The sequence below is a fragment of the Xenopus tropicalis genome, chromosome 3, assembly GCF_000004195.4.
Source record: "Xenopus tropicalis strain Nigerian chromosome 3, UCB_Xtro_10.0, whole genome shotgun sequence".
NCBI lineage: Eukaryota > Metazoa > Chordata > Amphibia > Anura > Pipidae > Xenopus > Xenopus tropicalis.
The window spans coordinates 51,336,844-51,360,357 of NC_030679.2; the positions used below are offsets into that span (position 1 = coordinate 51,336,844).

The following is a 23,514-nucleotide window of genomic DNA, read 5'->3' on the forward strand; positions in this document are numbered from 1 at the left end:
ATTTTATTATATTTATTTTTTTATTCCAAAATGTATACTGAGTGCCTCCCATTCTATTGAAGCATAGTTGCACTCTATTTGAGCTAGGGTTCTAGAAGCAAAAGCAATAGGATATTATTCTTCATTAGGCAGTATATGTGATATAACTGCTCCAACTCCATAGGGTGAGGCATCACATGCTACATCTTAGAGGCTTACTGGGATTGTGTGCTAACCGCTTGCTGTTGGTTAGTCTTTACTTTGCATCCTGAAATGATGACCAAGTCCATTTGGTATCTCTCTGCAAAAGTTGTAAGGGTTGCAGAAATTTGGACAGATTGGGAAGAAACCGTCCATAGTAATTTACCAGACCTAGGAAACAGGAGCAGTTCAGACACATCTGAAGGTGAGGGTGCATTAAGAATGGCAGTTAACTTGGTTCCTGTTAGGTGAAGACCTTATGCATCTATACAGTATCCTAAGTATTCCACAGACTCTTAGAGGAAGTGAAATTATCTGATTCATGGCTGAAAGATTGCTGGTGCTGTTGATACTCCAAAGAGTATCGAGTCCTGCAATGCAATTTTACTAATACAGTCTCGGTTAGTGATACGGATGCACCTGTAGAAGGTTTACTGGATGCCCATCAATTTCCATCTTAATATGTATTCCATCATCTCCCCCATGCGTGGTGTTGACTGTATACAAGTCTGTGCTGTCACTCACTAATCACATATTGCACCTTGGACCTGCGCATTTGGCTTCTGCAGACACGAGCAATGTTACCTAACTTCCCACAATTTCTGCAGGATTATGATTTATATCTGCAGTTCTGTTGCTGATGCAGGCCCCCAAAGCAGTAGCATGTTTTAGCCATTTTTGCCTGAAATGCTTGTTCACCTGTGACTGACAGTGTGGGCAACTGTGGTGCATTTGGCACAGTGGATTTAGATGTTGCAGGTCTGTTAGGAATTTCTGTAAGTGAACAGCTATTTTGCTCTTTTAATTGCAGAGTGTCACGTCTGGTTAACTCCATATCCAAGACAATGTTACAAACAGGCTTGAAAGTTAGATCCTTTTCATTTAGCAGTTTATGCAGGTAGAACTCATCATGTAGGCCACATACAAACTTCTCTCTCAAGGCTTGATCCAGGAATGTATCAAATGCACAAGATGCAGATAGCCGCTTTAAATCCAGTATAGTCTGCAAGGCTTTCCCCTGTGTTGTGATTTCTCCCATAAAATCTAAAGTGTTCAGCAATGATGATGGGCTGGGGTTTATAAAGCTGAGAGAGGGTCTCTGTAATGCTCTCATATGGGTAACCTTGGCAGGAGATATAAGTTATAAGGAGACTGTAGGTTTTTGCTGGTAGTATAGCAAGTAAAATATCTGCTTTCTTTTCCTGACTGATATCATTTGCAGACAGCCATCTCTCAAGCCTTTCCAAATAAAAATCAAATTCTTCAGCAGATTATATTAATTCTGGGACTTTCCTTATGGCAGACATTGTAACAGGTTACTCACTGTGCAGAGAAGAAATCATGCGGCCTGTGCAGCCAGTTTGCTCTGCAGCTGAAATATGTATCTGAATCCAGTAACACAAATCCTTGTAGCCACTGTGATAAACTAACTGTCTAATGATAAAGGCAAATGACAAAACAGTAGGCATGCCCTTAACCAAAATGTCCACACAAGCAGAGTTTACTACACATTTACAAAATGCTTTTTATGAACTGTTCATCATTTATATCTGTCTGTGCTCTATGGAATTTACTAAGTTCTTTATAACATAATACACATTCCATTTACATTTATTGGGAGATAACACACTCCTTGCAGATACTGCAGTTTATTAGAAGTAAACTTGAAACCCCAGCACTGCAGCACAGTACTGCTAACCAATAAGCCACTGGGGGTCATTTCTAAAGTTTGCGCAGAGCATATTTTTTTACAAACGTTTGTTTTGCGCATGTTCTCCCGTTAAATTTTGCACTGCTGTGCCTGTCTTTCCTTTTTTTTGCAAATTGTAGTGAAATGCAAATTACAAAACAAACATTTGCAAATGAGTTTGCAGGTTTGCGTGAGCATGCCCTCTGTACGTGTTTATTGTGCGTGAATATAGCACTGATTTTCATGATGTAAATATAAATTTGCAATTTACAAAATCAGTTTAACAAATAATTTGCATAATTATTAACAATTTGTGAATATGACATATTTAAAAAGCTTTTAATGACATTCACACTGCGAATAAAAAAAAACACAATTATGTTTGTACATCAAGGGGTATATTTATCATGCTGTGTAAAAAGTGGAGTGAAGCATTATCGGTGATGTTGCCCAGGGCAAACAATCAGCAAATAGATTTCGACAGTCAGAAAATCAAAGCAAAGAATCTGATTGGCTGCTATGAGCAACATCACCGGTGATGTTTTACTCCACTATTTACACAGCATGATAAATATACCCCCAAATGTAGTCTTGTCTGGCTTTAAAAATATAAACATGCGAATAAGAATAATATAAACGTGTGAATAATTCTGCGCTGCCTGAATTTTGTAAATGACCCCCACTATAATGCCAATGCCATCACATATTACATAACAATCAAATCAAATAGGAATTCACAGATATATCATCATTTTAGATGAGTAGAGCTGCAAATGAACTGACTCACCAGAGAGTGCAAGCAACCTTAGCCTACAGTTACAAAGATTTAAAGGCACGATCAGAAATAGACACTAGATACATACTGTATCTTGAACTTTCATAAATAAAAACGGTAATCACACCCTAATTAACAAGGCTCAAGTTCTTGGCTGGGGTGGAGGTGTGGTCAAAACACTAAACATTTTGCTTATCAAAACTGTATTCCTGCCACAGATGAGTCTCTCAGATGGACTCAATGCAGTGGATTTAGTACTGTAAAGGTAGCACTTTTTATTCTTCCATAGTGTGTACTGCATTTTTTACCTTCCTGGGGGATCCTTTATAGATTTATTTACATATGCCCCCAAGCAGTGCTTTTCCCTGCTAAAAGCTAACTTTATTTTTGTTTTCAGAAAAGTGTGGAAAGGAGACACGGAGGTATTATTCCCATAAGAGTATGCATGATGCTATCTTTTTCTCGTTGAATCTATTTTTTTTTCTACAAACAACAGTTTTATTTCATACTATTTGATCATCGTTTTTTGCATCTGCCTGCATAGAAAACCAAAAATAGAACCAAGCCTGAAGTAGTACAGTGTCTGAAGCTGTGTGGCCATTTAACATAGCAATATTCATAGTAACATAGTAACATAGTAAGTTGAGTTGAAAAAAGACATACGTCCACTACGTTCAACCATAATGCCTATGTATAACCTGCCTAACTACTAGTTGATCCAGAGGAAGGCAAAAAACCCCATCTGAAGCCTCTCTAATTTGCCGCAGAGGGGAAAAAATTCCTTCCTGACTCCAAGATGGCAATCGGACCAGTCCCTGGATCAACTTGTTCTAAGAGCTATTCCCTCACTTGTACTAAGAGCTATCTCCCATACCCCTGTATTCCCTCACTTGTACTAAGAGCTATCTCCCATACCCCTGTATTCCCTCACTTGTACTAAGAGCTATCTCCCATACCCCTGTATTCCCTCACTTGTACTAAGAGCTATCTCCCATACCCCTGTATTCCCTCACTTGTACTAAGAGCTATCTCCCATAACCCTGTATTCCCTCACTTGTACTAAGAGCTATCTCCCATACCCCTGTATTCCCTCACTTGTACTAAGAGCTATCTCCCATAACCCTGTATTCCCTCACTTGTACTAAGAGCTATCTCCCATACCCCTGTATTCCCTCACTTGTACTGAGAGCTATCTCCCATACCCCTGTATTCCCTCACTTGTACTAAGAGCTATCTCCCATAACCCTGTATTCCCTCACTTGGTAAGAAGCCATCCAGCCCCTTCTTAAAGTTATATAATGTATCAGCCAGCACGACTGATTCGGGGAGGGAATTCCACAACTTCACAGCTCTCACAGTAAAAAATCCTTTCCGAATATTTAAATGGAACCTCCCTTCTTCTAAACGGAGCGGGTGCCTTCGTGTCCGTTGGAAGGACCTACTGGTAAATAAAGCGAAATTCAGGAAAGGAAATTCAGTTCCATCTATTCATATCAGTCATTTTCATATACAGATAAAATATTTTTGACAAAATAATTCTTTCCTAAATCAAGGCACATTGTGACCTTACATAGTCAAAAATAGACAAAAGTCCCTCAAATTTAACCCCCTCCACAGGAATCCCAGTGCACATACACTTACCCATAAAGATCTATCTATATTCTGACATATACAAAACTATATATACCAGTACCTAACTGTAAATGTTAAGATCACAATAATCTTAGATATTATACTTGTTTAAGAAGTCACCAAAGCCACTCTTTAAGGCATCACCCAGCATGGCATTCCACAACTTTAATGCCCTCACCATGAAGAACCACTTGCACTGCTTCAAATGAAAATCAGTTCCTCAAGTCAAGTCTTTGTGGTTCTTTATTCTTTTTTATGTGAAAAAGATCCCCTGCTATCTGTCTATAATATTCTCTAATGTACTTGTAAAGAGTAATCATGCCCCCTTGCAAGCACCTTTTATCCAGAGAAAACAACTCCAATCTTGACAGTCTAACCTCATAGTTTAAGTCTTTGCACTCTCTTTAGCTCATGTATATACTCCTTAAGGATCAGGGCCCAAAATTGCACTGAATACTCAACTTTAACTCAACAACTATCTTTATCCTGACCCCTAAAAACATCTCTCTGTTCCAGTTTTCCCTAGACTCCCCCTTCTAGTTTTTACCCACAATAGCCCCAATCCAGACTATGCCTAGTTTAAGTACTCTCTTCCTTGTATAAGTTGACCTAATTTACCCTTTGACAATTCTCTTTCTAGTTTTTCTCTTATTATTAGCGCATGTCAGTTTACTTTCCTTTCTTAGTTTCACTGTGCAAAACTAGGTGAAGGCAGATGACATTTGTACTTTCTAAGGCATGCAATGTCATATTCTTGCCAGATAATTGCAAGTGAAATGGAAACTCTAATTAGTCACTACTTTTTTGCATTTTAAAGCTATGGATAATTAGACAACCCAAAGAGGAATCATAGAGGTCTCTTCTATTCACAACATTTGTTGACAGGGTGGAGAAGCACAGGAACCTTCTAATCCACCTTTTTCTCACTCACTAGGCTTCATTCCAATGGCAGAAAATACATTAATATGATTGTTTAAATAAATATATTCTTATCTGCAATGTAATTAACTTTAAAAGCATGTAGGAATTATCATGCTTTACAATAGATTATCTTTTTGACTGTCATGCCAGAGCAATACATCACTAACATTGAAGGGGTTAACCTGAAAATCTTTTCTCTCAAGAGACATGGAAGTACTTTAATTAAAGATCCCATCAGGGGACTTTGTAAATAGGTGAAGCACTTAACTTGCCACAAGATTTTCTGGGGCCAAGATAAAACTCCAAGAACCTAAACTGTTTACTGCCTTTGGAGAAGTACTGTGAACACCAACAAGTACAAATGGCCATTTATGGGTTGTCCTGCAACACATGTATTACAAAAATCCATCCATAGTGAAAAGGATTGAAAAAGGCTATCTGCAAATTCAGATTTATGGGTTTGAATTATAAGGCTTTAATATAGCATTAAACCTGGCCTGAGAAGTAATTGTTATCTCTGTACCCATATTTCCATAAATGAGGGTTCCTAGATAGATAGATGAAAGTATGAGGTGCCTGTGATTTACTACTCTTATTAGCTAAGACTAGATGGACTGGTACTTTGGGCTCATGGCGCAGCATACATTTTTTATATGTATCACATTTTTTTAACAGGATTTAAATATTATATCTTCTGTATATTAAATGTAAACATACTCTATATTGCAAGGATAGCATAAGCTATTGCAATTAACTGCCCACAAATAACACAAATGTACTGCTTGCTTTATCATACTGAATTGGTTCCTTCCACAATCGTAAACAATAGCAGTTGTAAAATGGTGTGAGTTTTAGGCCATGGGATAATTCATGGAATCAGTGATAATTTGTAATATATTGCACATGCTCCATTTGTAATTTTATCAGGAAGCAATAATAACCTAATTTCAGGAAGAATAGGATGTATTTCAGAAATATCAGCTAAGAGTGAGGGTGTTTGGCAAGATAAGTCTTACTTGCTACTCTAATTAATATTTTAGCCAAACCAACTTCTTGACTGAGGAAAGTGTGTCTGCAAATGTAGGAGTCACAGAAAGCAACAAGCAAATTCATCAGATCATTAATGTTTAAAGAGACGTACTCGCCCTTCATGGAGAAATTGTCCCTGAAATTGACTTGGTTTTTCCTGTCAAGGAAAATTGGCCACCTGCCTATCAACATGGCTGAAACCAATCTTCCTCAGAACAAATAGCTTCAGTTTTTGACATGGTATTTCAATTATCCTTGAATTTTGAAATGTGCCTCTGTCAATTTGCAGTAGATGGACATTTCTGTTGCGCTCTCACAAATATTTGATTCCAATTCTAGCTTTTCTACTATGGATTTAACTACCACAAATTGAAATTGAAACATAGGAGGACCACCTTGTATTAGCACTCTGTGATAAGAACCCACTTGTGATTAAATCCATACTTTACAACCCAAAGATGTACGTGTATTTGAATAGCAATAAAGGATCTGCATCATGATGATTTTTTTATTGTTATAGCAATTTAAAAACTTGCCTATATTTGCATTGAGATATAATATAAATATTATGCCTTATCAATCCCACTATGTATATTAATTATTATTAAATACTTTGCTACGGGACATCATGTTATTCTATGGTACAGGATAGGGCATGAGAGCTAGCAAGACAGTTGTTAACAGAGTTACTGATTTATCAACAATTTTTCTTATCTCTATCTCAATTTAACAAAATATTTCATTATCTCTCCAGTGTTTTTTTTTTTTTCAAAAACTTTTCAGGAGGTCAGAGGCCCCTAGAACTATTTATACCAAGGGCCACCATCAGCATGGGTTTGATTTAATATTTCTGTCTCTTGACTTCTTGAATTCTTAAGATTTCTGGAGAATTCTAGAGTTAGATTACCATAGAGGTTAACAGGGAATCTTGAACAGCTCTAGAAGGACTGTCAAGGGATCGTCAAGTCCTATACATATGTGACATGTAAGAAATAATAAATATCAAAAATAAATGCTCGACAAATAAATGCCCACTTATGCCCCTTTTAGTGCTATTCCATTTATGTTCATGGTCTCTGTAAAGGACCCTCTTTTTTATTAGTTATAGGGCACATGGAGCAGATCATTCGCTTTTCTCCTCCTGTGTTTTTTAACCAGGCAGAGGAAAGCAGATCTGCTGTCATGGTTTTGGCCTGCGTGGAGCGTGGAGTGGATATTAGCATGGAAACATGAAAGTATGATATTCATAGTTACATAGGGTTGAAAAAAGACCAGAGTCCATCAAGTTCAACCCATCCAAGTAAACCCAGCACACACAACCCACACCTACCAATCTACACACTCACATAAACTATATATACAACAACTAATACTAACTGTAGATATTAGTATCACAATAGCCTTGGATATTCTGATTATTCAAGAACTCATCCAGGCCCCTCTTAAAGGCATTAACAGAATCTGCCATTACCACATCACTCGGAAGAGCATTCCACAACCTCACTGCCCTCACCGTGAAAAACCCCCTACGCTGCTTCAAATGGAAGCTCCATTCCTCTAATCTAAAGGGGTGGCCTCTGGTGCGTTGGTTGTTTTTATGGGAAAAAAGAACACCCCCCATCTGCCTATAATCCCCTCTAATGTACTTGTACATTATTCACCCTGTCTTCTAGGAAAAGAGTGTAAATGGTGTATATCTATATTATTTTGTATCCTTCAAGGACCAGTAAAACCAGAAAAGTAAAATGGCATAAAAGAAAAATCTTTCTAGAAATGCTGCAAAAAAAAAAAAATAGGCACTATGCTTCCAAATCAATTTGTGAAATGGTGAAAAAAAATTTATACTGCCACAAATTTTTTTGTGGCAAAATTTTTCCAAAGTTTCGGAAAACAATTCGCCAATGGCAAAATGCAGAATTTCGTTGCAAATTCATGCTTGCTGAAAAAATTTGCTCATCACTATTTATAAACTATGGAGCAATTTTTTTGTTTGTTTGTTTCTGAGGCTCTTCCCAATCTATCCTACCTAGAAACCTCCAGCTTGTCATTTCATGCATTTACTGTATGTACTGTATATCCCTGTAAAAACACGCTTTATGCACCATAAGATGAATCCTCCTTTCTTCTAATCTCAAGGGATGCCCTTGTATTCTCAGAAAAGGTCTATTTGATACAATAGACCAGTTAGAGAATGTGCTATTGATAACTATCTATACAAAAGTCTTCAGACAGTTCTCTATTCATGCATGAATAGCAGCATACCAAGAAAAACCTTAGCAGAAGTAAATATTTAAATGTATTATATTAACAAAGGTTCTTTTTTAATCTTGCCAGATCATTGACACCTGCCAAATATATGCCCAATCATTTTAAATTACTAACTTATTCAATTGTCTTGGGTACAGTTAGTGCCAATTAGCCTGGAATGTATAGGTACAGTACAAAGAACGTTTAGCAAGGAATGTAAATAATCTAAAAAACTTGATATACCTGATTCATTTTGTCAGTATCTGTTTAAATATTGCATAGCATTTTTCACTTCATTTAATGATAGTATGCTGTAACTACTCATAGCCAGAAACAAAGCAACACTAGAAAGTACAGTGATACAGAACTATTACTGATGCAAAATAACCCATTAAATTGCCTGGTAGCACTGCGCCACCATTAGTAAATGATAACCAATGTATTTCCTATATATGGTCAATTCTTACCAGTTGTTTAATGCTGATCTTTTATTGATTTGTAAATCATATAATATGCTCTTTCATATACTTTTTATATTTATATTTTTATAAAAAATAATAATTATCATTTTGTTTTAGTTATAAACTAGAACATTAAATAATTTTGTTTTTTTTCTGTAGCCAAAATCAAATGCCAATGTTTCTTTTGATTATCTACAAGGTAAAGGCAATATGAGAAATTTCCAATAAAGCTAAATTGTGGGATTTTTTTTTCCAACTAAACCAGGGGTGTCAAACTCAATCACATAAGGGGCCGAAATCTAAAACACAGGCTAAGTTGTGGGCCAAATTTTTTATTAATATACTTAGTAAGATACTAAGGGGTATATTTATCACAATGTGTAAAAACATTACTGGTAATGCTTCACTCCACTTTTTACACAGCATGATAAATATACCCCTTAGTCTTAGTTACTATGTGAGGAAAATGGAAATTGATCAGGCAGGATGGTTAGACACACTCACCAAGGGCCACATAAAACAGCTAGGTGGGCCGGATTTGGCCCAGGGGCCTTGTGTTTGACATATATGAACTAAACCATCAGTGATGGATTGGGGAGTAGTACTCAAAACGGCTTGAACAAGGGTCAGGGAGTTAGTAGAGATACATTTTTACTTTTAATAAATAGAACACATAATTCCACATTAAAATACAAAATACTATTTTATAATCATCCTATTTTTGAGTTCCAGTATATTTAGTAGGCCTTTTTGACAATTTTGTATAATACACAATAAAAATAAAGATACTATACACCTAGGGGCACATTTACTAATCCACGAACGTCCGAAAAGCGTCCGAATGCTTTTTTTTTCCATAATGATCGGTATTTTGCGACTTTTTCGAGCGCTCAATACGAAAAAGTCGCGACAATTTGCGAAAGTCGTAATGGCTATGAAAAAGTCGCGACAATTCACGAAAGTCATAATGGCTATGAAAAAGTCGCGACAATTCACGAAATTTGTAATGGCTATGAAAAAGTCGCGACAATTCACGAAAGTCGTAATGGCTATGAAAAAGTCGCGACAATTCGCGCAAGTGGTAACGGCTACGAAAAAGTCGCAAAATGTTCGTTTTCCAATTCGAATTTTTCCCATTCGGATTCGGATTTGTGGATTAGTAAATCAGCCCCCTAGTATTGTATATTCTAAAATTCATCAAGAAGTTCTGTGGCCATATGGTCATATTTACATGTAGATTCAAGGATAGACTGTTCTAATGCAGTTTATGCAGGATTTGTGGTATGGAGCATTTTTGCTTTAAAATTTTGGTGTGAAGTCACATATAATGGGGCTCAGACTTACTAAAAAGGAAGGGTTTTGACTGTGTGAGGAAGGATAGGCAAGCATAAGAGATAGAAATGGGGGGGCAACAAAGGGTTAACAGTAAGGCAGCAGGAATAGGAAGTTACGAGGCAGAAGGAGGAGACAACGAGGTATAGGGAATGCAGGAGAGGAAGTTGCTACCTTTTCCGGTGGAGCAGAGGACAAGCAACATGCCACCCTCCCGCCCTTGTTTTGTGGTAAATTTACGGGGGAGGGGCATTGGAATTCACTACAGGTGCCTTAATCCTTGCCAGGGGTGGGGGGCTTATGCCCCAGTTTTAGGCACAAGTGTACCAAGGTGGATGTGGTTTCCTCGGACAAGGGTCCCAGGTGTTTTTCTGGTTGCCTGCTCCCACTTGCCCACCTGTTGCTCCTATGACAGATGGCCAGCATCACAGGTAGCCCAGTTGGTGGGGGTCTTCCGGTGGGCAAGCATTCCGTGTGGGGATATACAGTAATGTTGATTGTTATTGTAAAATGTTTAACAGTAATTTGTTAATAAAGCTGTGGCCTGTTTTATCCCAACCTGGTTGTCCTTATTAGCTTTGGGGAGGCTTGAAAAAGTTGTTTGGGGATTCTTCAGGTTGTAAAGCCGACTCACTTGACGATGCGCAGTCAAGATTTGCTCCATTCCAGTAGCTCACAGCAACTAGCAGTTTGGAATTAATGGCATACTGCAGATAGATTCTGATGCCCTAGTAGTTGATATAAGATTCCCTATGCCTCAAACAGAGTTGGAAATGGTATTTTCAAGTCACTATAAACTGACAGCCATGCAATTAAAAAATATGAAGGTACATAATGCATCTTCATCAAAAGAAAAAAATTAAATGGCTCTTTAAATTTTATGCCAAAAGCATCTGTAGCGTGAGTACTTACTCTTTACCTCTATATATTTTATAACATTATTTGTTTGTATTGAAGGGGACATTTTTTATGTCCAGTAATAAAAAGGTCAGTTTACAAGGCTTTACACGGTTTTACTGTACTGTTTATTGTTACTTTTAAGCAAGGATATTTATGAGCACATTATAGTAATGGTGTTAATGTTCTCTGCCATTATTTTACAAATGCAATAACAGTACAAATGACTCACAACATAGTTTCACAACAAGAGATTAAAGGAAAAACTCATAAAAATACCTACAAGCGGCAGAAGGCACTAATTGGAAGGAGCTTGCTTGGTATTTTGGTTGCAATATTTGTTTGCTTATTATTTTTTTCTTGTCTTTATTTTTTGGCTCATCAGATAGCAATCATGCAACAAGAATTGACAGAACTAAAGCCTATGTTGATTGAACGAAGCAGCGAGACTGAGGAACTGGTAAACATCATTGCAGATGAGACATTGGAGGTGGAAGCAGTTAAAAGTTTAGTTGAAGCAGATGAGGCTACAGCTAACAGGGCTGCTCAGGAAGCCAAAGCTATTAAGGTATGTTGACATAACATATGCAAGCTTCACAGGGAACAGAATTGTAAATTAGATTTAATATTGATCAGGAAATGCACAATCAGGAGAGCTGGATATTCAAGTCTTTGTAAAAATTGTGAGGCTGGATTTGGTGCAAAAATAGGATGAGAATGTAAAATAGACAGAGGCTTGCCTGCTGCTGACATGATGGGGCCTATTGATCAAAAGGACAGCAAACTGCTGTAAGGTTGGTCGTTAGGATCCCTGTTGGGTTACAAGATTTATCATTTTGTTTCCTGGAGGAATGAGATCTTGAAAGGGAAGATGCAAATATAGAGCATGGCACTTTGCAAGGCTTTACATTGTAATATATGTCTATTTGCTTTCTGCAAAAACACACTAGCAACCATTCTAAGAACATTATCATTCATGAGAAAGCCCATAAATTCAGAAGTTTTACACATATCATTAATGCTAAAGAAGTCTTCATTGCCATAGGCAGACTTGAATATTTCTTATTTTAAAGACAAAACAATGTGACTGGGCCGTATTTCACTGGCTCCACTGTGTATTTTAAAAAAGCTACTGATCTTACTTTTTTCTGGAGAGCTTTATGGTGCTAAAAGTCCCTTACATTATGGAATCATTTTTTTTATTAAATATTAATGTGAAATAAAGTGACAGCACAGTGTCATAAAAGATTACACTATTAATCTGGGTTTTACTGCACTGTGCCTTGCTATGTGTATTTGACACACAAGCACACACAATGCGCTCCTGATGAGTGAATATGTGTTTATTCTTATACAGTATATTGTATGAATGTGATAGAGAAATTCAACTTGAGCTCCACTGGGGAAAGGGCTAATGTAAACGATTCACCTTGAACAACCTGGAACATAATACTTAAGCTGTTAGTGTGTTACAAATAAAGGATAATAGCCCAGCAAGCTGCCTCTCACGGACACCAATGAGGAAAGAATTATTGCAGAATTAATACTTATTATACTTGACCTGACAAAATTCTGATCAATTGCAAATTTATGATAAGAAGAGTAAAGTAGCCTTGTATCTTTGTGTGTAAGAGAGGTACTGGAAAAGGTGTTATGATTAATGGGTGTTCGGTGCAGAATTACAGTAACTGTTAGAAGAAAATAAACACCAGCTCACTTTGGCTTATAAAACATGTACTACTTTGCTAAACAAAATGGCTGTGTACAAACAATGCTAAATAATAACAAATGCTAAACATCAATCATTAAAGGCACTTGTACTTCGCTTTATTTAGCTAATGGATTTTAGACAAAGGTAGCATTCTCTGGGCCTTTCATCAGTGGCCACCTTCAGAAATGGTTACCTGTCCAGGCAAAATAAAAATTCTAGGCGAGATTCTCTTTACTTGTATGTCCATGTGCATGATGGAATTCTCCAGAACAATTGTGTGCAAGGTCTTTTCTACTCTGCACCAATAAATCATCACTACCTAAACAGGCTCCACCTATACATGGGGACCTATCAGAATAAACTGGTCAAACCTCCCATTTCTTGTGTGTCCATAATGTTTAGTTTAGCAAATGGCTAAATATGCTAAACATGAGTGGGTTAAGTACAATATGAACTAGAAACTTAATGCTATTGGCTAGATATTGCCTGTTGAGAAACATTATTTTGTAAACACCTAACGATCCTTGTGAATGATCAAAGAAGAATTTTAGTTCAGACCCTTTCTTGGAGTGATTTAACTCCTAACGAGTTATTACAGAGGAGTACAACCATCAGTGCACTATATGACTTGTGTGTACATTGCACGTGTTATTGTTTTTGAATAGTGTCAAGGGGATGATTTATGATGAAGTTGCACCAGAATGAATACTTAACCAACAGATAGTTTATATTATCTCAAGTGACCTATTAAGGAATATATATTATATATATATATATATCAGTAAATTACTGAAATAATGCTATTGCCTAGATAGAACCTATGTACTTTAAAGAAACTTTCAGCACCACATGTTTGTTTTACAAATTACAGGACCCCTACTGTTGTGACCCAACTACTTAGCCTGCTTTATCTTTCAAAGGGCCTAAAATAACAAATATATCTATTCATAAGCAGCACCAAATCAAACTGACAAGCCATATGACAGACCTGCTTTGTGATTCACATCATGTATCATAATGGAAAACATTTAATTTGTTTCATCGCACCACAGATGCCTTCTTCACTCCTTCAGTTATTAGGCGTTATGTTAGCAATTGTGTAGTGCAATAAATACAGTAAAAACACTTTTCCTTTCAACCCTGTACTAAACTTTAAAAACAAATATGACTAAAAATGGCATATTTTTCAGCATTGTATTGTGACATTTATATTTTATGTAAACAGTATATTTTTAATTCAGTACCTAAGCTCAGGTAAGTGATAGCAGCTCAGAGCATGTGCAGGGAATCAGCAGAAAAGAAGATGGAGCATTTTGGGATGTACATATTTCCCCGCTAAAGGGCTATGACTGCCTTGGGCTGGTACAAAACCCCAAAACATGTATATATGTGCATAATTTCTGACCTACTTCTTTGTTAAGCTTTAGTTCTCCGTCAAATGTGCCATAATGTTGCCTAAGGCCCATTTTCTCCAATCCAAGAGTTGCCAGAGAAATAACAAATCTCTGCTGACAAAAGTTGCTATGCGTTCATCAATGGAAGTTATTTCTCCTATGGACGGTATTGCTCAAACAGTGAAGACTGTTTTGTGGACACTAAGGGGCACATTTACTTACTCACGAACGGGCCGAATGCGTCCGATTGCGTTTTTTTCGTAATCATCGGTATTAGGCGATTTTTCAGAAAATTATCGTGCCTTTTTCGTAGCCATTCCGAAAGTTGCGCAAAATGTTGCGATTTTTTTCGTAGAGTTCAGATTCATTCAAGCTTCAGTATGGTGACTTTTCTTGGGCCAGGTTGGAGCTGCAGGGTGCCATTGAGTCCTATGGGAGGCTTCCAAAATCATGCTAAGTCTGAAAGTTTCGCCCGCCGCTTACGAGCATTTTTTTGCGCAAATCGTATTGGTAACGAAAAAGTTGCGACAATTTCCGAAAAGTCGTAAAGGCGCAGAAAAAAATCGCAAAAAATATGAAAAAGTCGCAAAATGTTCCTTTTCCAATCTGAATTTTTCCAATTCGGATTCGAATTTGTGTCTTTAGTAAATCAGCCCCTAAACCTAGTAAGTTTTGAGTTACCACCAAGACATAATAAATGTTTTTGTCCTACTTTATAACAATGGTGCTGAACACTGTGAAAATACATTTCTACTGCAAAAGGTCACCTTTGCCATTCAAAGACAAACAGCTTGGTAATATATTAAATTCATTTGTATATAGCAAAAGGAATGTTTATTTTCATTGTACCCATAACTTAAACTGTTCCAGCAAATGTTTTAATTAAATAGCACTAGTGCCAGTCTAGTCACCATTCCATTTGCTTTCTGTAGAAACCAGTTCTAACCATGTCCAGCTACCAGAGCCTGCCACATTATATCTTTAACCAACAGTCAATTATCTTTGGTTATCTTGGCCTTTCTGACCATATGTCCAGAGCAAAACAAAAGGAACAAGAAAAAAATTAACCCCTAGTCATTTTCTGTAGACATACGCTATAGTCTAGTTAGCAGGTGTGGAGATTTTATAAAACAGAACATGCTCTGGAAGTAGGAATTGGTGAAGTAAATAGTGAAGTGAGCCAATACTCCCCGATGTAGGCTGCAAAACTGCCCTAACCTCCTGTAAAGCATAATCATTGAGTGCTGATTATCTAGGTCATTATTATTTTGTGATTATTGCCCTATTTTATTTTTTTCCTGCCCGATTATTTGGCACATTTGCACATGCCACACAATAGCAAATATGCATAGTTTTATACAGTTTCCTGGCTTGTATGGATTTAAAACCCACAAACAAACAAATATAATTTGGACTGAAAGGCCAAAAATGCCCCCAAACCTTTTTCTGTAAAATCAGATATCACAATAAATATACAATATCCCTGCCATTATGACAGGGGCAACCAGTTTAAGTCTTGGGTTAAATTACTCTGAATTTATTTCTGTATTGGTGCTTTCAAACCAGCTGGATGTAGCATTAGCTGATCTGACCCATACAGACCTATCTGCAAGTCTTTGCCTGCAAATTTTCAAATGAGGGTTATAGCATATTTAGCAAAGTATTTGGTTTGAGTAGCCTTATGGGGAGAGATAATAAAACAGAAAAATGTAATCCGTTGAAAATGAAATACTTTTCCTCAAAGGATTCCTAGAACATACACTGCACAAGCCAAATCCGTTGTATAGAGGCAATGTAATAGGCTTGTCAATTAGCCAGTATTTTGCATCTGCAGCTTAAGTCCTGTGCAGCTACATCTGCTGTTTGACTGGCATAATAATATTTACCGCCAGGATATTGGTATCCCAGCACCCACAATTCCATGCACAGGTAAAAATAATGTACTCGGCTTTGTATTGTATTTCTTATAACCTCACTGTAAGAATGCAATTAATTGCTCTTTTTTGTTTATTCTTTTCCTGGCTAGTTATTTAGTTATCGTCTGTTTTCTTGTTTCTTGTGACATTGTTACAGCAGTGCAAATTAATTCTACAATTGTAAAATAAACGCAGGAATAATTACTCTCACTCATATGCAGCAACTTCCCTCTTTAAAGGTTCCATAAGTAAATAAATTCAATGCTTCACTTTCTTACCATATGTAGACCTGTCTTTGATAATTTCAGAACTTCTGTGTTAAATATTGCATATTTGTTCCTTGGGAACAGCCATGATTTATTAACCTATCATGCACACAATATTTTTCGGTATGTTTCTCTTCAGTTTGTAGGATAAATTGCAATGGTGCTTACACATTTAATTGAAATTTCAGTTGAAATAAGGCAAATGCAATGGCCCAGTGTTGGTAATTATAGAAGATCTCAGAAGCAAATGATTTATCCAGGGTGAGATGATTGGTAGGAAGTCCTTAGTGTTTACCTTTTCTGATGTTTTCATCTGGAAAAGAGATTTTAGATGACCTGATATTGTATTGCAGTTTTTCATATAATTATGCCAATATTTTGATTTCTTCAAATCATGTAATTAAAATATACATACATTAAATAGCACAGATTTTTCCCTTTCAATATTTGTTATGAAAGTCTTTAAATGCAATGTTTAATGATAAAACTTATTTGACATTGATTCTTGGAGATGCTCTTTGTGGCTATCCGTGAATGTATGTTTTCTATAAATATAAATATATGCTCGTATAATATATCCGATCCTCATTATTGACTAAAATGCTTTTTTATTGCATGCAGATTACAGAAGGGCACATTTCATGTATTTATTAATTAAGCAGTAATATAATGACCATGAAATATAAAGATCTAATACCTTATAGCCGCTTTGGTTTCAAACAGCAAATCAGAACAATCTAGCTGCAGTTTAGGGTTACTGAACAACTATTGTTACAACACCACAAAAGAATCATTTTGAGGTACCAGCTTCTGTATGCAAGTGAGTGCCCAAGTTTATCTTACTTGCATCAGTCCTAGGTTCCACAGAGGAAACCTGAAAGTGTTCTTTGGGCACCTTGTTGCAAGGAACATAGATATAAAAAAAACATTATTACCACAAACTATGCAGTTGGAGATTTAGTAATGAGCAACAAAAAATGTGGACACTATAAGGACAAATACCTTTTCAGACCTTTCATCATATGTTTAATGCAATTGGTCCAACTGCAATGCACTGAATTCAGATATACCAATTGTCAGAGGGAAGTCATTATTTGACTATAACATAAGGGAGTGAATGTTCAATTGTGGTATTCAACAGGCATTCCAAGGACACATGCTCAGCTGCAAAGCAGAAAAGAAAATGTTTTTTTTTTAATAAAATGTATTATATCACCCTATCACCACCATAAAAACTAACTAAAAACATCAGACAAATGTAACTAACAGACAAATTTAACCAATAATAATTAGGAGTGGTCAGCTTCAAAAAGCCAGTCTGAATAAAATGTAGCTTTTTCCATGACACACCAGTTTGGCCCTGTGCATTATGTATTTGTACTTATACTAGCCTTAAGTTCCGTTATAGACTGCTAAGGCATTCTGGGACATTCAACAGCAGGTAGGGAAGACATTGAAAATCTATAACTTAGATGTTTTCTTTCTCATGTTTTTCAAAAAGGTTTTTTATTTTGTTTTTTTCTTGCAAGAAATTCTGTCTACAAAAGTTATTTTCTATGTTAAAACATTTCTTAATGTGAAATGGGAACAACAAAGACATTACATCCAGAAATATCTCATAGTTTGCAACTGACACCTATTGTGATGTGCAGAAAGTCTAGCAAAAGCATGATGTGTTCCACAATCATTACCCTAATTTTATCTTGGCTTCTTGGTACAAGTGCGCCTCGAAGCTACAAGCCAGCATGCAGCCCAATAAAATAACAGATGCATGTTCAAAGTGAGAGTTTATAGTTTAAGCAAAACATTTTGGGCATGCAGAACATTTCTTTTTAAGGCAGTGGCTGGAAACCTGAGGCTGCTGACATTGTTTTGGAAAAGTAAAGTAAAGCAATAAACTTATAAGTTATGTTTCAGCGATGACAATAAAGGGTTTCAGTGTCATAAATGTTTATGGAATGATGTACTTTCTTAATTTCGTGTAATGAATTTTTCCCTAACAATTTCATTGTTCATTAAATTAGCCAGTCATCCTGAATGCAGTACAAAAGAAGATGTCAAAATACTCAACCCAGCAAATAAACTGCTGGCACACTAAGTAACATTTTCATTTTAGAAGAGAAAAACAAAAACATAAATACTGAATGCTATGGCATTAATTGATAAGGTCTTATTTTACTTTATTTCTTAATCCCAAGCATCATCAAAAGTGGATAGCATTCATGCTGGCACAGAAATATTTTGTATTAAATCACGCCTTATTGTCTGATATAATGACCTTTAACGACTTTCCCAAAATATAATTCTTTGAAAAATTGTATTAATGAGGCCCATATTTCACTTTCATACAATATGAAATGCCTAAATATAAAGGTCTTTTATAGTAGAGATGGCACAGTTTTAGCAATAAATACTGTACAAATGCCCTGAATGAATGTGTTCTCAATATTCTGGCAAACCATTGGAAAACTGACTAATAACATAGGTGCCAGCATCACCTCTGTGGTGTTATTTTTACATAAACCCAGATCTACTGACCTAGCTTGTTTCAAACCATACTTGAGTACATCATCTTCTGTGCTTAAATTTACCTCTGAAGGTACAATGGTCCTTTTTTTTCTCACTATACTTAATATGCTCTCTATTAACCTTTAAGATGAGATTTTTGTGTACACATATTAGCATACTAAATTAAACGGGTTTAATAGTATACTAAAATTTCTCCTCCATTTATTCTGAAAGTCCTACACATTTTTGTAAGTAGGGTCCTTTCTGTCTGGAGACAATACATGTCACAATGATTGTATCTATACCTCAACTCCCACCTATACTGTGTATTACCCACTGTCCATCCTCTAACAGACATGTGGAACCTAATGTTCCTTCATGATTCCTGTTCAGAATTTGCCCCAATTGTTAAAATTCATGTTTGTCTATGGCAGGGATCCCCAACCTTTTATACCTGTGAGCCACATTCAAATGAAAAAAGTGTTGGGGAGCAACACAAGCATGAAAAGGTTTCTTGGGGGTGCTGTCATTGGCTACTAAATAGCCCCTATGTGGACTGGCAGCCGACAGAAGGCTCTGTTTGGCTTTATACTTGGTTTTTATGCAACCAACACTTGCCTCCAAGCCAGGAATTCAAAAATGAGCACTTGCTCTGGGGCCACTGGGAGCAACATCCAAAGGATTGGGGAGCAACATGTTGCTCACGAGCCACTGGTTGGGGATCACTGGTCTATGGTATTCAAACCTGAATTACTGCATACAGGTATATTCAACTTAAAATGAAGTTATCATCATTAAGTTATTTAGTGCCAACTTAACAACCCTTCCTGTCCTTGTATACTCTTATTAATTTGATTAGGCCAGTTTCATTAGAAGACAATTAACTTGCCTGTTTTGTTTTTTTTTTTTTCCTTGTGTTGAAGAACACAGACACTGGGACAACATACAAAATTTAAAAAAAACAGCAGAACTGAATTCAATGTGCAACAAAATTCAAATAACAGAGGTCTGAAATTTATATTCTGACAAAAATTAAAATACTTTTGTTAAGGATCATGTATATAAAATACTCATTTAAATAAAATACTAGAGGACAAATACTGTTACCTAACTTATGAGCAGAACACTGGACATGCATTAAACAAAACTGCATTTGAATTCTGACACATGCTGGTTTCTTACATACAAGCCTGTCTACTGGCCTCTTAATAACTGTACAGTAAAGAGAATGGAATCACTTCTCACTTTTTCAGTAAGTACTAACTGAATACGGGACATTCACTCTTGGCTTTAAGAAAGGCAACGTACAGTATATGCAACCTGTAAATCACAGAGCAGACACAGGGATGTAGCCCAAAGGAACCATTTTACAGTACAAAGTGACTTTTATCAGTAAAGACTTTTCTCCTACTTGAAAACCTTTTTGTATGTCCTCCAAGGAATAGATTTATACCAGGAAAAAAACGATTATTAAAAGCCCACCTTTTCGCTAACCTGTGAGTTAACATGACTGATTCTGCTCTGGGAACAATTGGAGAAGATAGTACTAATATATAATAAGCAAAGGTTGATGTAGCAGCATTACTTGAGGGAACGGAAAGAAAAAAAATTATAGATACTGCTGTTTAAGATGTTCCTTTTATAAAAATTTTGTTTCATTTTTGTAAGACTTAAATAGTGCTGTAACACATATACAAGCATTAAGCACCCAACATTCTATTATCACTTAAACATGATGTAATAAAGGGGGTGAACCTTTATTAATATTAATAATTTGTATTAATTGACATTAATGACAAATATTAATAAATATGCAGGATCAATGATTAAACCTTCTGATAGACTGTTAGTGAGCAATAACTTACACACACACAAGTAATAATAGAATTAAATAGATTTACTTATCTTAGTATGATTAGTTACAAGTATAGCCAGTTCTGCACAATTCAGCACAATCGGGGAGCCCCACAACCTTTGGCGCAAGACCTTCAGGTTCCCGATAACCAAGCGATGATCCAATTGTCCCGGCACTCTTTCAGGAGTCCTAGGCGAAGCTACTGACCCATGGTGGAGGCTCCTTTTTATACTAGAGTTCTTAGCAAAACCCCCAACACCAAGTGCTGACTTGTGTACAAACTTTTGTCATGAACAAAATCTATTAACTAGACTTTGTAGAAGGCCTTATTTGTTGCTCAAATAAGTTGTACCTAAAGTGTATTGTCTATATGCTGTCTGTTTGTTTATTCCAAGGATATTTGCTGGGTAACAATACCTGTGTTTACTGTTTACCCAGCAATATTCAAAAAACAAAGACATTGTACCTTGAACACTGGACAATAGATGTCCCAAAATCTGCTGCTTTAACTTGACTCAAACCTAAGATTTGATTCATATGTCAAAGCAGATGTATATTGTAAATCATTATAAAATCAAAATAAAATCCACTGTGCTACATTCCACCCCTTGATTTACAAAATATACTGATTTGATAATAATAACCAACAGTATACAAATTGGTAAGTCCTCTAATACAGATAACATACAATGCTGCATTCAATGCAATATATGCATTCACTGGTTGTCCCCATTACCCTAAACAAATAAACAATTAATGACTGTAATTCTGACTGAAGGACACTAGATTTAACAAAAGATTAAACAAATCTCACCTACATCCCAAGTCATAAAACACCTCTATAATGATTTCTGTCCAGTGAGAAAATCTGTGTCTACTTATAGATACATATCTTGGGCAAACATGAGGCAAACATGTATAGGCACCCCTCTTGCTCTGCATTTTCATTATAGACCATCAGCTGCTCAAAACAATTAGGCCAAGGGCAGGTTACCTTGCAGGCTTTACAGCTCACATAGTTAAACAATGCTTCTTTGATAAGCAATATGTTTACTATATTATGTATCTGCCATGCACTTTGTTTCTACCTTACCCCCCTCTTATAGACCAAATGGCAACTGAATTCCTTTCAGCAGAGTTTTAGCCTCAGTACACATTCTGCCAATGCTTTTCCAAAATATGTCTATCACCAGTAGCCACAAATTCCACCCATAAGGCCACAAATCACCCAGGGCATTCAAATCACTTGGGATGATACTATCAAGTCTAACAGTGACTTCTTGTAAACAACTGTGTCCCTCAGCAGAATTGTGTATTAACTTGTAGTCTTTAAAAGGCTTTCACTTCAATCATATAGCGTTGTCCAAACTCTCTTACAGCCAACATTCAGCTAACTCCATTGATATCATAGTACTAACTCATAAAATTACATTACCCTATTCACACTTACAACAATTATACCATAATGCTTGTCTACAGACATTGTTAAGTTTCACATAACAATTTCTCCCTCAGAATAATAAATTTCACTCTTTCTGTTTTATCAAAGAGTTTTGTTGACACTAATTTCAAAATAGACCCTGGCATTTCAAATACACAGAGACCCAAACAGACCCCACCAGCCCAATAAATAGTGACTGTCTATGGCATCTTACAGCAGCCCCTCTGGCATTTGCCTGAATCTACAGATTGTCAGCCAGGGCCTGCTCTATACTGCAGGTTCACTGCACAATATCATATACCATAGGAGATATACAGTTCAGCTGTGCTGCCTGTGCTATAAAACCCACTAACTAGCACTTAACAGTTCATTTAACAAGCCATAATATTCCTATTACCATTAGTACAATAGTGTATGCAATGCTAATTTCAGTCTGTAGAAACAGTTGAACAAAACATAAGTATTCATTTATAAAGTCCAAAACCAATGTCCATTTAAGTTTCCAGGTCACCATTCAAATGAATTCCAGGTTCTTCAATACTTTGTACTGATGTCCATTGAAGATAACAATGTCCAAATCCTTGTTTGCTGTCCATTGTTTTGCTATTAACCCATTTGTTAATGCACTTGATAAACATCTATAAAACAAAAGATCAAGGCAACATCAGTTCTTAGCATTTAAGATCTGTTTTGTCAACTTTATCAACTTTCTTAATTTTGTATTACTTTGTCAAGAATTTTTCAGTCACTGTCACATTTAAGTCATTGTCACAATTAAGACAAGACAAACCATAACAACATGCATGTGGGCCCACACATTCTCAGAAACATACAACAAAAAGTGTTTAAAACTTTCAAGTTTCATTGTTAAACTTTTTTTTAACAAAAACAGACATGTCTTAAGGCCTTTACGCACAAATTTGTGCACTTAAAAAACAAAACAAAAAGTGTCAAAAATAATGGATCCATCAACTCTTGATGCCTGTTATCAAAAACCATATTAACTCAAAATAATCAGATTCTTAAATCCTGAAACAGAAAAACATATGACATTAACATACAGTACAATTTAACACAATGTAACATTTATTTTGTTTCTCTATCTTGAGAAATAAATCACTCCCTTAGTCTCTTTTACTTACAAGAGTTCTTACTTTAACTAATACACCATTTTCTGCTTGTTCTGTCCCTTTTCTATGGTGCTTTTTACTCATAGTTCTTACCACATATTTTGTAAATTCTATCTCCAACTCCTCATT

At 36.2% G+C, this 23,514-nt stretch overlaps 1 protein-coding gene across 1 annotated transcript in view; it reads left to right on the forward strand.

The window, feature by feature from the left end:
- Positions 1-23,514, forward strand: part of LOC100490346 (dynein heavy chain 3, axonemal) — a 522,485-nt gene that overhangs the window by 375,471 nt on the left and 123,500 nt on the right. Inside the window, exon 53 of the mRNA XM_031898872.1 lies at positions 11,550-11,732. Within this exon, the coding sequence (XP_031754732.1) occupies positions 11,550-11,732 (183 nt within the window). The remainder of the gene's footprint in view (positions 1-11,549; positions 11,733-23,514) is intronic.